Source organism: Pteropus vampyrus, unplaced genomic scaffold (assembly GCF_000151845.1).
Source record: "Pteropus vampyrus isolate Shadow unplaced genomic scaffold, Pvam_2.0 Scaffold30, whole genome shotgun sequence".
NCBI classification, from domain to species: Eukaryota; Metazoa; Chordata; class Mammalia; order Chiroptera; family Pteropodidae; genus Pteropus; species Pteropus vampyrus.
The window spans coordinates 617,395-631,846 of NW_011888811.1; the positions used below are offsets into that span (position 1 = coordinate 617,395).

At 44.4% G+C, this 14,452-nt stretch overlaps 1 protein-coding gene across 1 annotated transcript in view; it reads left to right on the plus strand.

Annotated features, from left to right (window-relative positions):
• The first annotated feature begins 9,669 nt into the window (after positions 1 to 9,669).
• Positions 9,670 to 14,452, plus strand: part of SLIT3 (slit guidance ligand 3) — a 563,294-nt gene continuing 558,511 nt past the window's right edge. The window contains exon 1 of the mRNA XM_011356694.2: positions 9,670 to 10,307. Coding sequence (XP_011354996.1) covers positions 10,111 to 10,307 — 197 coding nt within the window. The 5' untranslated portion in view covers positions 9,670 to 10,110. The remainder of the gene's footprint in view (positions 10,308 to 14,452) is intronic.

Here is a 14,452-nt window from a genome sequence, read left to right on the forward strand (position 1 = left end):
AAAATATTTCTAATTTGTCTTGATTTCTTTTTGGTTTATTTAGAAAAATGCTTAATTTTCAACATTTTTGATGATTTTCCACATATCTTTGTGTCTTTGATTTCTAGTTTAATTCTGTTATGGTCAGAGCATGTTTTTATAGAATTTGACCTCCAACTCTAACTGTGGATTGTTCTGTTTCTACTTTTAGTTCTACTAGTTTCTCTTTTCATGTATTTTGAAGCTCTGTTGTTGAGTGCATTCATATTTAGAATTGTTATGTCCTCTTGGTGAAATGACCCCTTATCATTATGAAATGTCCCCTTTTTATCCAAGGAAATATACTTTTTTTAAAATTTACTTTGTTTAATATTAATATGGCCACTCATGCTTTCTTTGACTAATGTTTTCATGCTGTATTCTTGACCATCCTTTTACTTTTATCCTCTTTGCATCTTTTTAAAGTAGATTTCCTATAGATATCATCCAGGTTAGGTCTTGCTTCTTTATAATACCATATGAGAAATTTCTGGCTTTAAATTGAAATGTTTAGGGCATTTATATTTATACGTAATTATTGCCATATGGATTTAAATCTACCATCCTGCTATTTGTTTAATATTAGTCCTATTCATTCTTCCTTTTATTTTTCTTACTTCTTACCTCATTTTAGATGTGAGATTTTTTTTTATCATTTCATTTTATTTCTTCTGTTGGATTTTAGTTATAAATCTTTGTTTTCTTTTTCTTTTTTATGGTTTCCCTAGGGTTTACAGCATATATTTTAAATTTATTCTAGTTTACCTTCTGCTTTCAAATACCATTATACCACTTTACCTTACAACAGTATACTTCCATTACTGTCCCCCTGTCCTTTGTGCTATTCTTGTCATACATTTCATTTCTACATGTTATAAATTTCTTGGTACATTGCTGTTTATTTTACTTTAAATAATTATGTTTTTAGCAGATATAATGTGGTAGAATGTTTATACAATAAAAATAACCCATTTTAAATCCAGTCTGACTTTCTGAGTTTTAGTAAATTTACACACATTTGTGACTATCACCATAATCTCCTTTTAGAACACTCTCATCACTTCTAAAAATTCTCTTATACCTGTTATCAGTCAATTCCCACTGCCCACTCTATCCCACCTCCAGCTTCAGGAAACCACTGATCTGCTTTCTGTGGCTGTAGTTTTCTTTTTCTTTATGTTTAATATAAATGGAATCATGCAATATATAATCTTGTCTTTGCATCTGGCTCATCACACTTAACATTATGTTTTTGAGTTATATCTACATCATTACATATATCAGGAGTTTATTCCTTTAACTGATGAGTAATATTCCATTGTATGAATATATCATTTTTAGTTTTTTATACAGTCATCAGTTGATAGACATATAGATGGTTTCCAATTTGGGGCTATTGTGTAGACTTATGTTTTCCTTTTTCTTTGGTAGGCATTTGGGAGTAAAATCATTGTGTCATATAATAAGTGTATGTTTAACTTCAAAGAAGCTGCCAAACTGATGTCCAAAGTGGTTGTACAATTTTCATTCCTACTATCACTGAATGGCAATGGGGGGGGGGGGAAGGGGGTGTCTAGTTTCTCTGTTGCCTCATCAAGGCTTAGTAATTTAAGTCTTTTTGATGTTGCCCATTCTAGTAGCTATGTAGCGATATCTTACTGTGATTTTAATTTGTATTTCCCTAAAGACTACTGATTTTGAGCATTTTTCTATGTGTCTACTTGTTATTTGTATCTCTTCATATATCATCTTGGATGAAGTGTCTCTTCAACTCTTTGGCTTGTTTTTTAATTTGACTGTTTGTCTTTAGAGTTTATTCTTTAAGTGATGGAAATGCCTCTAAGGCTCTAGAGTGCGCATGGAGATATAGAGCAAGGAAGCCAGTTAAAGGGCCTGGGTGAGAGGCCATTAGGACCCAAACAAAGTCCAAGGAGATGGAACGATGGAAATAGGATCTCACAATGTTAAGTCAAGGAATCAAGAGGTCTTAGTGAGCTGATTGATAGGGTGGGTTAATAGGAAATCAGGGAGTTAAAGATGACATTTAGGTTTTTGGCCTGGCCATCTGTATAGATGGTGATCCCTTTAGCTAAACTTGGAAAAACAAAAATTAGTATAATAAAATATTTTACAGAACTGTGCATGCCTTACCCAGGATTGAATAATCACTCAGTGAGGTATTGACTTCAAGAGTGGATTAGAGAGTCTTTAATCTCCTACCCCAGTGGCCTTCATCAGATCCACCCCTTACCTCCTAGCCACATTGAAAAATGTAAAAGCTGTGGGAAAATATGATGCTGCCTATATAAGATAGCTTTAATACAATCACTTAATTAGTTTATCAGCCCCCTTATATACAAAAGCCCCTGGAACTGCAATAGACTCTATGGCAGGTCAGATTAATCCAAAAGTTTAGGTTTCTCCTCATACACAAAAATAAAAGGAGGAATAGCACTCATTGTCATACTTCACATAGACTGAGATCAATATAACAATGAAGGAGAAATAATTCTCACATTTCAGAACAGGTCTTGCTCACATTCCCAGATCCTTCCACAGTGTCTTTTATATTACTCCAATTAGCCCACTCATACTGTAGAATCTTTGCATATGCTGTTTTCTCTCTTGGAATAGGGACATACCTACTCTATACCTTTATTATGCCATAACTAGCTTCTTCTTATCTTTTGAGTCTCCTTCCCTGACCACTTTTTTGAAACTTTGCTAGGCAAGACTCAGTCAGTCCTTATCATATCACCCTATTAATTCCCTTCCCAATATGTAATTAATAATTACATATTGACTTTCTTGTTTGATTATTTTACATCAGATGCCCAAATGTGACTCCATGAGAGTACTAATCATGTTTAATTTGTCTTCACTATAACATGTATAATATTACCTGTACCTAGGAAGTAAATATATGTTGAATGAATAAATAAGAAATAAATAAAGAGCGGATAATGAAGGTTACTAATTAAAAGCATTTCATCAATTAACCAATAGGAGAAGGTATTATTTTAAGGAGGGGGTAATTTTCTGTTCTATCTGAAATCATACCACATAGGTAGTAGCTTTCCTTAAGATTAGTCCTTTGTGATTTGGGGGGAACAGAATTGCCAAGATTGCGTTGGTATATCGGCTTGGATAATTAATGTTAATGGCTATAATAAATAAAATCTCAATGGGGAGTTTAGTTTTTTCTCATGTTGTAGTGTTTGCCCATTGCCTTCTACGTGGTGATTCAGGGATGCTGGTGTCCAGCATCCAAAGTGAGAAGCCTTGCCTGATTATGTAAGAGGTTTCAAAGACCAAGTCTGGAAGTGGTATATATCACTTCTGCACATGCTCCATTGGTCAAAATGAGGCACATGGCCCCAACCTAACCAGAAAGGAGGCTGGGAAGTGTAGTCTTGCTGTGTATCCAGGAAGAAGAAACTGGATTTGTGAGCATCCAGCCAACTTCTGCCACAGTAGGGGACTTCATTTGGTTGTTCTGAGGATTAGAGAGTTAATGTATGCAAAACACTCAGAACATGCCCAGCACATCAGGAGCATCCATGATTCCAGGCAAGTTGCAAGAGGAGTTTCTCTGAGTTTGCACTAATCACTGCTTGCTAAACAAGGCTGGTATTCTGAAGTTTCTGTCAAGCCTAACAGCTGGCCAGAGAGTTTTGTGAGCCCCAGTGCCAAGGAGGCCAGCCAAGGATGCAGATGCCACCGCCAAGTTTGTGCAGCACATCCTCATGCTTTGTTTAATTTGGTTCCCTGGGTGGGATGAGTTTTATGAGCAGGTGTTCTGGTTAATTAGGTGATTAATACTCCTCAAATTGGAGTACCATTTCCCCAGTGACAGTTCTTGCTTTGCTCAAATATGAGACAAATCTTTATTGCATAGTTTGGAGAGGCCCGTGATTGCACTCACCTGTCTGCCAGGCCTCTCAGGTCAGTATTCTGGCACTGAGGATCAGGAGCCTGGCCCCACATCTAGCTGAGTCACCATCTCAATCCACCAATTTAGAGAAACATGAGCTCCCACGTCATCTGGCCTCCTCTCAGACCATGGCAAAGTCTATCTAGGGACACATTTCTGGTTCCCTTCTGGGGATTTCAATCTGTATCATCTCTCAAGGTTAGAGCCATTGCCTCTGCACAGAGCCCTCCAGCTTCTAAAGCAAGGAGGCCAAGCTACGTCTAAGGACAAATCAGACATCAAAGCTCTTTTTCTCAAATTTGCTCTCAGGCCAATAGAAATCTCCCCTAACTCTCTTATAATCCATATTCCTAAAGTCTTCCCCTTGCTCCCATAAACCATTCTAGTCCTGCCTCCTTGCCTTTGTTTCTCTTAATACAAAGACCCTTTTTCCTTCCATTGATATCAAATCCATGCATCCTTCGAAAGCCAAATGGTGTTCCGTAGCCCTTCCAATCCAGGTTAAAGTGATTTCTCCCTCTTTAGAATTTTCATAGCCCTTACTATGTGATCCACATCAGTTGGCATTTAATTATGTACCATATCTTTTCTTTTATGTGTCTTAATCTTGTCTTCCTAATTGGATTATTGGCAGCCATGAGCTGTATCCTCTCTTGGGCATATATTAAGTTCCCAAAATGGTTGTTTGGATGCTAAATTAAGCTAGATTTCACTTACTTTTCTGGAAAATGGGTCAAATGCACTCTTTTATGCCACTTTGGGCCACACAGCTGAAAACATGGGCACTCATTCCTGTTCCTCACATATTCTAGCTTTATAACCACAGAGGGACTAGATCTCTTTCTCCAGTTCCAGTTGGAAGAATCCTAGGGAAGACTCTGACTGGTTCATTTCAGTTACCTTTAGAAAATCATGGTCTTGTGAGAGCCAAGATCATATAAGAACAAGAAAGTTCTGAACCACAATCACATGGTTGGAGTGAAAGACCAAGTAATACTTGTCCACTATAGATGGATCTGGATTTTGGAAAGCTCTGTTGCTTTATCTTCCTCTTAAAGGTAGGTTATTTATTTCAAAATTATGTATTCATTCATCAAACATTTATTTAGTCAGAGTAGATCCTGCTCCTTGGGGAAGCTCGATGGATTAACTGACAATAAACCTTTATTGTTCTTTCATTCTCAAGGGGGAGAGAAAGAAACATTTGCATTGAACAGAATGGCCTCCCAGGTCCAACTGATGGTACCTTTTTTTTTAACCCTACTCTCCAGAAATGACTAAAATTCACATACATGAATTGTTCTTTCTCCCAGGAAGATTAAATAGAGATTGTAGTCTTAATCCCAAATTGGAGTTTTCACTGTCTCTCCCTCCCTTCCCTGTTCCCCTACTCTTCAGAGGTCTGCCCTCATGACTCAGTGAGGTAGTGTATTAAGTTTCAGGGTTACTGGTAGGAAATGGATGACCTAACTCAGTGAAGTGATTGAAGAAATTTGGTACAGGGATTATTTAGAAAAGTGAGGTAGGGTTAAGGAATCAGCAAGGGATCAGGGCTGCCCAAGGTTTAGCCACAGTGGGAAGCTATTCCTACTTCTATCCCCCAAAGAGATAAGGGGATGAGAATGGCAGCTGGAGGAAAGGGCTGGAGACATGAACCATGACCTTCAGTAGAGGAATGCAACCACTGCCAAACCCAGGAGGAAGTCTTGGCCTCTCTTCCAGCTCTCTGAGGCAGTTCCCCACGTGGCCAGACCCAAGGGAGTACAGGTTATATAGTCTGTAGAGGCCAGCCTCCTGGGTGATAGAACAGGGTGACAGTAGGCAGACAGTGCTCTGGACAATCTGCTGGAGAATAACCAGCACAAATAGTAAGTTTCAATGGGGTGGGTGCAAACTTATCAGTATGAGGGGACCGTTGAATGCATATAGTTTTCAAAAAATCCTCTAAGAAATTCCGGAAGAATGTAACCTCTTCCTCCTCCCTGCAAAGAGCAAGTAACACTGATGAAAATAAGGGAAACTGCAACAGAAGGATGTCAAATAAGCTAGCTGGTTGAGAAGATTATTCATTCACTTATTTGTTCATTTATTCATTCATTAATCATCCAAGATTTATTTGTACCTCTAGGCATCAAGCATGCAAAAATAGATTAGACATCTTTGCATGCTTGAAATTTTTTATAATAATATACTGGATTAATGGATTATGTAGAGACACTGCCCTTGAGACTCTAATAACCTGGACCAGCAAGGTTTCCTGGAGGAATGGACAGCTAAACTGAAGGATAGATTCAGGAGGTAATCATGGGGCAGAATTAACAGGAATCTGGAACTGAATGGCTGTGGTGTGAGACAGAGGGAAGATGCTTTGGTGCTATTTTGCCTTCTCATCATCCTTCTACTTTTTCAGCTCACAGCTCCCCATTTTTCCTTTGAGAATATTGCTTCTTTCTGCCCAGCTATTGTAGTTTCCATTGAACCACCTTCCATAGGTTCTTGTTTTCTCTGGCCAAGAGAGTGATCACGTGACCTAAGCCAGGCCAGCCAATCAGTCTTTCCCTTCTGAGAATTTGGAAATCTTGATCTTGGCATCTAGAGACTACTTGGTTCTTGGTTTTTTTTTTTGTTTTTTTGGGTTTTTTTTTTGAAGCATCTTTCTTCAGTTTTTTTTTCCCCCCATAAATTTTGTATGCCACTCAAAGGCCTTCTTAAAAAGTCATTTTCCCCCACTTCAATTATTTTCTGTTGCTGCAACAAGAAAACCTCAAATGATTAACATGGCTACGTTAATGGTGCTTTTCACTAAGAGACAGAAAACAGGTGGAGGGGAAAGTTTGAGGGAAGTGTTTTGGGGGGAATGTGTGGGCAACTTGCCTTGAGAAGCCTATGGAAAAATAAAGAGAAAAATCTAAAAGTTGGCCCTGGAGGCTTACATGAAACTGAAAATTCACACTACAGAGTATAAAAGCCATTTCTGGCACTTAGACATAAAAAGTCCCACCCAACAGCCTAACCTCCCAAGGATTTTCTCAGTCTTCCCCCGGGAGCGTAATTCTATGGGGAGGCTGACACATTCTGCAGCTGTCCCAGAATCAGTGGGGGAGAGCCCCATTCTAGACACTGGGAGCCCTGAGTCCTGGCTCTGGCTTTTTAATAGCTAGCTGGGTGACCTTGTACCAGTGCCTTCCCCTCTCTGAGACTCGGTTTTCATATTAGTAAATACAGAGTTGAATTATATCTAGGGTTCTCCAAAAATTACAAAAGATCAGCTATACTGAAAAACTCTGTTAAACACATCTTAAGCCTGTTTTATCTTTTTACTCTATATTTTTTTATTGAGATATAATTGTCACATAACATTGTGTAAGCTTAAGATATACACAAAAAGTCCTGTTTCTTTACTGCAGGACTTCTCAGGGTCTTAAATTTGCTTACCTATGATGCAAATCTCCAAGAGAGGTGAAAGTAAGCATTTCTCTTTCTATTTTTGCCCAAGGAAACTACCCTCACCCCCATGATGAACCCATGAAGAAACATGTGGAACTATTAGTTGTCAGAATCACTTGCCGAAATGCTAGGTTAGCTGATTTCTAAGGCTGTTTCAGCCCAAATATTTTCCTGATTCTATGCAGCCAGTGCCCTGTGTATCTCCTGTTTCTTCCACTTGCTTCTTCCTTGGGGATGACTGACCCCTATACTCTGTTCTAAAGTGGTTCTCCCAGGGAAAAGCACATTTGAATGCCTATGAAGTCACTTGAAAGATCTAGTCAAGCTCATGAACCCCACCAGCAGCTTAAATGGAAACACAGCCTCCCCTTCCCCACTGTGCTCAGAGCACAGACCTGGGCCCAGCTTGAAGGGATTGCTAAGTATGCTATAGAGTGCCTTTGGGAAAACAAAGAAAACCCTACTCTTTTTCACTCCAGACAGTCTGAGATGCTTGTGTGCCCTTGGGCCTTTGCCCAGTTCTCTCATCTGCCTCAGACCTGGTACTAAATTGGTTCAAGGTTTGGAGGAAAGCTTCAGAGAATGGATGTTTAGAGTTCTTAAATGTTGAAGTCACCCTGAGGACCAGGGGCCCAAAGACTTCTATGGCCACCAGAGGGCGATCACAACAGCATCTGTACAGAAAGCTGCTCCCAAGAATAACAGCAGTAAATTGCACCTAATGTGTTTATGAACGATGGAGGCTGAGTGTGCATGTGTGTATGTGTGTGTACATGTACGTACAGTTGGGTGCCTGGGGCTAAGACTTTGAAAATCTGCTAAGTACAATAAAATAAAATCTGCACCTCTACTATATATTCACAGGATGTGGTCAGCTAGTTGAGAATTTCCTTGAAGAAAAACGAGGTAGAAGGAATCAGAATAGCACTCATATGAAAGAAAAAGAAAGTTCTCAGTAGCACAGTCAGCGTCGTGGTACATGTGATGATGTGTGTGATTTTTGAGAATGCATGTGCACATGTGAGTATTTGATTGAGTGTGAGTGTGCGTATGGGTGGGTGTGTGAGCCTGAGTGTGTGTAAGCATGTGTATATGTTGAGGGGACAGGAATGTGTGTGTATATGAATGTGTGTACGTGCAGAGCTCACTCCGACTTGTCTAGGGTGAACAGACATCAAGGAAGTCTGGGCAATACTTCCTCCAGTTCCTGCTCTCTGCCTCCAAACAAACAAACAAAATCACTCCTACAAGTATTTATGGAGCCTCTAACAGGAGCTCCTCCCCACCGGCATCTGGAAAAGCTCAGACCTGGCCAATTTAGAGCAGGCACTGGAAGAAGGAAGGCGCTGGGGGCAAAAACAATGCCTCACATGTGAATGACTGTTTTGCAAAAACACTTTCTCTTTTTTGATGCTCTAAACAACCCAGTATGTGGATTCAGACATGGCTGTGGGCCCCTTGCTCAGAGGTGACATGATTGGCCCAGAGTCACCCAGTTGAGAAGCTGAAGCATTGAGAATCCATGTCCTAACTACCCCCTAGGCCCCAGCAACACACACACACTACTTTTAGCTGCAGAGCAGGCATTGGGACTGGGCAAAGCAGGGCAGGCCTCAGGGAGGGTTTGCCAGCATTGACCTGAACAACAGGGACAACCAAACTCTGTGATGCGTGTAACTGGGATGCATTGGTGTCAATACAGTAGGTCCGTTAGGAACAAATTATGGATGAGGTAGGATCTTTGAGGATCTTTGTAGATAAGATAGGGACACAGCTTTGATGGACTGTAATGTAAAACCTGGGTGGATTAGAGAATGCCGTGGATTAGAGAATGCCGCGGTTTAGGGTCCCTAGTAGCTGTGTGACCTCTGGCAAGTCACTTCATAATCTGAGGTTTGTTTTTTTTTTTATCCGTAAAATGGTGGCACTCAGATACCACCCATGCGGGACCGTGTTGAGACCAAAGGAAAGAATATAAGCAGAGTGCCTAGCTCAGTGACAGAATCAAGAAAAAGTGCCACCAGCCTGATTCGTCTTTGGTTTCTAAGAGCAAATGCGTCGCAATTCTGGGGCCCTGCGGGCCGAGCCCCTTTCCTCCCCGGGTTCCTTCCCTCTCCCTCCTCTGCTGCCTCCTCCCTCCACGCTCTCAGTCGCTCCAGCAAAGTTCCCAACTTAGTCTACATGACTCGTGGCGCAGCCAATGAGAGGCGGAGCTGCCGTTTTTGTGGGGGGCGGGAGGGGTGGGCCCCGCGTCTCTGGTGTCTGCCCTGCTCAGTGAATGGAGAGAGCGAGCGCCGGCCAGTTCGCCCGACCGCCCCGTGTCCCAGCCGCTGCCACTGTCGCGTGCCCGAGCCCGGCCCCTTGCCGGACCTCCCTGGGCGCTGTGTCCCACTGCGCTGGTCTGGGGGCCCAGCCTGGGCCCACGCCCCGGGCCGCTGGCCAGCGGGGCCAGGGGGCGCTCGGTACCTGGGCACTTCAAGAGATGCGCAGCGGGGCAGCGGTGGCCCCGCCGATGGAGCTGCTGCCGTCGCCGCCGCCCGGCGCGCCCTGCTCCGCCCGCGCCCCGTGCGCCTGAGCGCCGAGCTCGCTCCTCCTCCACGCCAACTCCACCGCCCGCTCCCCAGGCCGATCGTGCTCCCCTGCGCCTCCGTGGGCTTCACGCGTCTTGCCCCGCCGAGGCAACCTTCTTCGGGCGCGGGCCCCTGCACACCATGGCCCCTGGGCGGACAGGGGCCGGCGCCACCATGCGCGCCCGCCTGGCGCTGACCTTAGCGCTGGTGAGCGTCCTGAGCTGGCCCCCCGCCTCCGCCTGCCCCACCAAGTGTACCTGCTCCGCTGCCAGCGTGGACTGCCACGGGCTGGGCCTCCGGGCGGTTCCCCGAGGCATCCCCCGCAACACCGAGCGCCTGTGAGTATCCCCGCCCCGCCCCACCCGGGCCACCCAGCTGGGTCCCACAGAGGGGCCCCCAGGCGCCAGATCCTGCCATTTCCCTTGTTCACTCTGTGTGCAGCCTCTGCTCTGTTCTCTGTCCTGGATGCGCTCCTTCACTCTGACTTAGGGGTCTGTGGCGTCGGGCAGGTCTGCGGGTGGAGGTCGGGAAGCCCTCTTCGATGAGGAAAGAGTAGTGCCTCTCCGGGGGTGAGAGCTCCAGACGCAGGGCCTGCTGACAGCTTCCAAGCAGAGCGCTGGCAGGAGATGAGGGGAGGAGAGAAGACTGCAGCCAAGGAGGTCTTAGGCTGAGGGTAAAGGGTCTGCGCTCCTTAAAGAGGGAGCAAGGGAGAAAGCTGAAGGGTGCTGGGGAGTCAGGGTGAGGAGACGGGAGAGGGGGCCCTAGACTGTGACCTGCTTGGAGATCAGAATGCGCCAGCCGCTCTCTGGATGCCCTTGTGAGGAAAGTTGAAAGTGTGTGTGAAGGTCTAACTTCTGAGGAACCAAACGGATTCAGAGTGGGTGCTCACAAAACCCGCTCTGCCTGGAGCGCAGCCTGGGAGATGCCAAGTTGCAGCCCTGGTGAATTTTTTATGGCTGGGTTATAAATGCCTCCCCCCAAAGTCTAGAGAATGGAAATGCTGACAGCCCTTTAAATGAGACCGAGCGCTATAATCTTACAAACCGCACTCAGCCTCGGATCTTGGGCTTGGCAAGAAAGGGAGAGGCGCTTGGAGAGTGGGGTGGATTGACCCTCGTTTTAACCCCAATTGTGCAACCAAATATTTACTTTTCATATGTCAACGTTTTGGAAACATTTATCATTTTGATCCTCAGACCAGATTCAAAACTGGGGCTCGGAGTGGGCCCTTCCTAGCCCACAGCTGGGGAGCTGGGGAAGGAGAGAGAAATGGTAGAGGGTCTTGGAACCAGCCTGGGAACACAGCCCAGGGTGGGTGAGGATTTGCTCTAGTGTGGTCGACTTCTCCATGTCTTGCTCTCCCTCCATCCTCTCCCCACATGTCTTAGAGGTAGGTGCATGGATCTTCCATTCTGCCTTCTTGACTTTGGGCTGGAAGAGAGTGGTGATGAGACTGAGACAAATTGTCCTAGAATGTGTGATCCCTGTTAATCACTTCCTGTCACCTCATTTCGTCTCATTCTCTTTATATGTCCCTGGGCGGAGACTCCATAGAACTACCTTCCTTTTTCCTGGAGCTTTCATTTGGCTCAAAACATTTTTTCCCCTAACTGCAATGATTATTCTGTGGGGTTGAACCACGCAGTTCTCAAAGGGTAAAGCTGAACCTTCATTAACACATGTAGAAAACAAGGCTCAGAAATGTGAAATGACTTGCCCAAGATCACGCCCCAAGTTGAGGGCAATAAAAGGACCAGAATCCAGGTTCCTACAACTTAATTTGGACAGTACGTTCTACCATACCGGTGAAAAAGTGGTTTTAGTGGTATTTTTGGATACTTATAACTTATAAACTAAATTCTCTTCCCTCCTCATACCAGGGCCAGCCACATGAGTTAGTGAAATAATAACTGTAGCTAATGTTTAATGAATGCTTTTCCTGCCTCAATTTGTTTACATGTGCTATCTCTTTGAATCTCTACAATAGTCTTATTAGTTATATAGCTTATTATTTTACTTTACAGTTAAGCCATCTTGTCATTTGCTCAAGGCCATGTAGCTAATTAAGTGTTTTAATTTGAGCATGTCTAACTCCAAAGTCCATACCCCCTGCTACTCTGCTGGACATCCTTGGAACAAGGGTCAGTTTGGGCCAAGATCTATAAACAAAAGGCCCTGGGCGGGTTCTGGCTGCACTTGGGTCTTAGACTAGGCAGCTGTTGCTGCTGCTTCAGGTATACCTTGCAACATTCAGCCTATTTTGACATCAGCTCTCCTTTTGGGGTCATAAGATTGCCTTCCCCCATCCTTCAAAATCATGTTTCATGTTTAGGGAGCCAAGGAGAGTGGGCCCCTTTCCTCCTGGCATGTAGGAGGTCTTCAAAAGTTGAGGAACAGCACTGCAGCAGGCATGCCACTCAACTCCCTTCTCTAAGACCCTGGCAGCTTGGGGCTACCCATCCGCTCCACGACTGGTGAAACTGGAGTCTTGGGTGTTCCCATGGGCCCCCTGCTGCAGTCATGGTCGCTTGCAGGTATTGACAGAGTATGAGGTGCTTCGGAATACCTGAGTCTCTACTGCCTTGGTTCTGGTCACTGGTGCCACTTTGGTTGGGGTGCAGTGGGGGTGACATGGCTGCCAAAGCTGACCCTCATTTTAGTCTCCTTTCTTCCCAGGAGAGGGGGCAGCCTTTAGGAGCAAGCCGGGTCAGGATGACTTCAGGGGTTAGGAGCAGCCCACCAACAGCCTTCACCACCTTTTACCCTCTCTGAGTCAACTCAGATGTAACATTTCAAGTCTGCAAACTTTTGGGGGGATATTTGGTATTTCTATGCAAAGGGTTTCTTTAGGGAGAAATTTCTCTTTCCTTTCTTCATTCATTCAACAAACCTTACTTGAGCCTATACTGCATTCCGATCACTGTGTATAAAATCATTGCATACACAGAAGAAAGCTAGCAATTCAACTTAAAGGATGTAAGCAAAGGCGGGAGAAGGAAACTTCCTTTAGTGAGTCCTGCAAACTTCTCAGGGCTCGGTTTTTCACAGGGTATGAGTTTTGTCAGCACTGCTGTCAGAGCTCAGGACCTTCCTAAAATCCACTTTTCTGATCTAGAATGTTTACGTTGTATTTTATAACAAAGAAGAAACATTTTTCCCCTCTTCATTCCTGCTACTCTACCTCTCAAAGAGGCTTTTCTGAAGACGTGTGTGTGTGTGTGTGTGTGTGTGTGTGTGTGTGTGTGTGTGTGTGTGTGTAGTTGTTTCTCTGGGGGGGTTTTGACTTCTGAGGCCTCGTCTACTCATAGGGTGCCATTAAGGCAAACCTGCATGAGGATAATGTGGTCATTTGGATTTTGCTTCAGGCCTGGAATGGGGCCTGTTGGATTATTGGTAATTAAGCTGCTATCAGAGTTGGGGGGTCTGTTTTCCAGCATCTTCTCCATAATGTCAGCACATCTCACAGAAAGAGAAACTCTGTCGTTTATAAACTACTGACAATTTGTTTCCCATCGATGAGGAGGTGACACCCACAAGAAAGATAAATAAATGCCGAGGAGAATTCAGTGTAATTTATTATCCATGCAGCAAAGATAGAGGACAGGAGGAGAGGAAGTGAATGGTGGTGCCTGAAACAAAACATTTACCATGGAGTGCAGAGTAAACAGATGTTGCATTTACCCTTCTGAGTACAAAAAGAGCCCACAGATGTAATTCTTCTCCAACCACAATCTCGGCCTGCAAAAGAGGAGACAGATGAAAATGAACTCTCACGTGGGGCCCCTTCTCCCCGTTCTGCCTAAAGGCAGGCAGAGGCCCACTTCTCACCCACAGCGAGGTGGTGGCCTGAACAGCGGAGTGGGGCAAGAGTGGACATCTTTGGTTTTTCACTTGGCTCAAGAACATTCTGGAGACTGCTGTATTTAAATAAACATTTCCTGTTTGCGAAGGAAAACGGGCAAAAGGCTGAAACGTGAGAATGTGGTAACTTAATTTTCTCCATCACTCCAGATGACGGCAAGCTTTGCCGGTGGTTGGGTCCAATAAAAACCCACACCGTGTCATAGGCTTTCCCTCACTTGACCACAGAGGTCCCGAGGTCAAGTGGGAGACTTTCCAAGATGCTCAACAGCCAAGCCCTGCCTGCTGGTACTCCCAGCCCTCAGGGCCAGCTCAGAGGGCCAGGGGCAAGCTGGTGAATTACAGGCATCTCCAAGCCAGCCATGGCGATATGGCCTTTCAGGGAAGCACAGCGCTCTCCTGGCAAGTCTACTGGGCTGGCCATGAACAGCTGAGCACACTCACCTCCAGTGTGCTGTGCAACTCTGAACAGATTGATTTACCTCTCTGGGCCTCGTTTTCCTGAAAGTAGAATTCTAGTATAATTTTAATGGTTTTCCTTATGTGGTCCTCTTCCCCAGTATCTAGAACAGTGCCTGGCATATGGTAGTTTTTTGGCAAATATGTATGGACTAAAAGAATG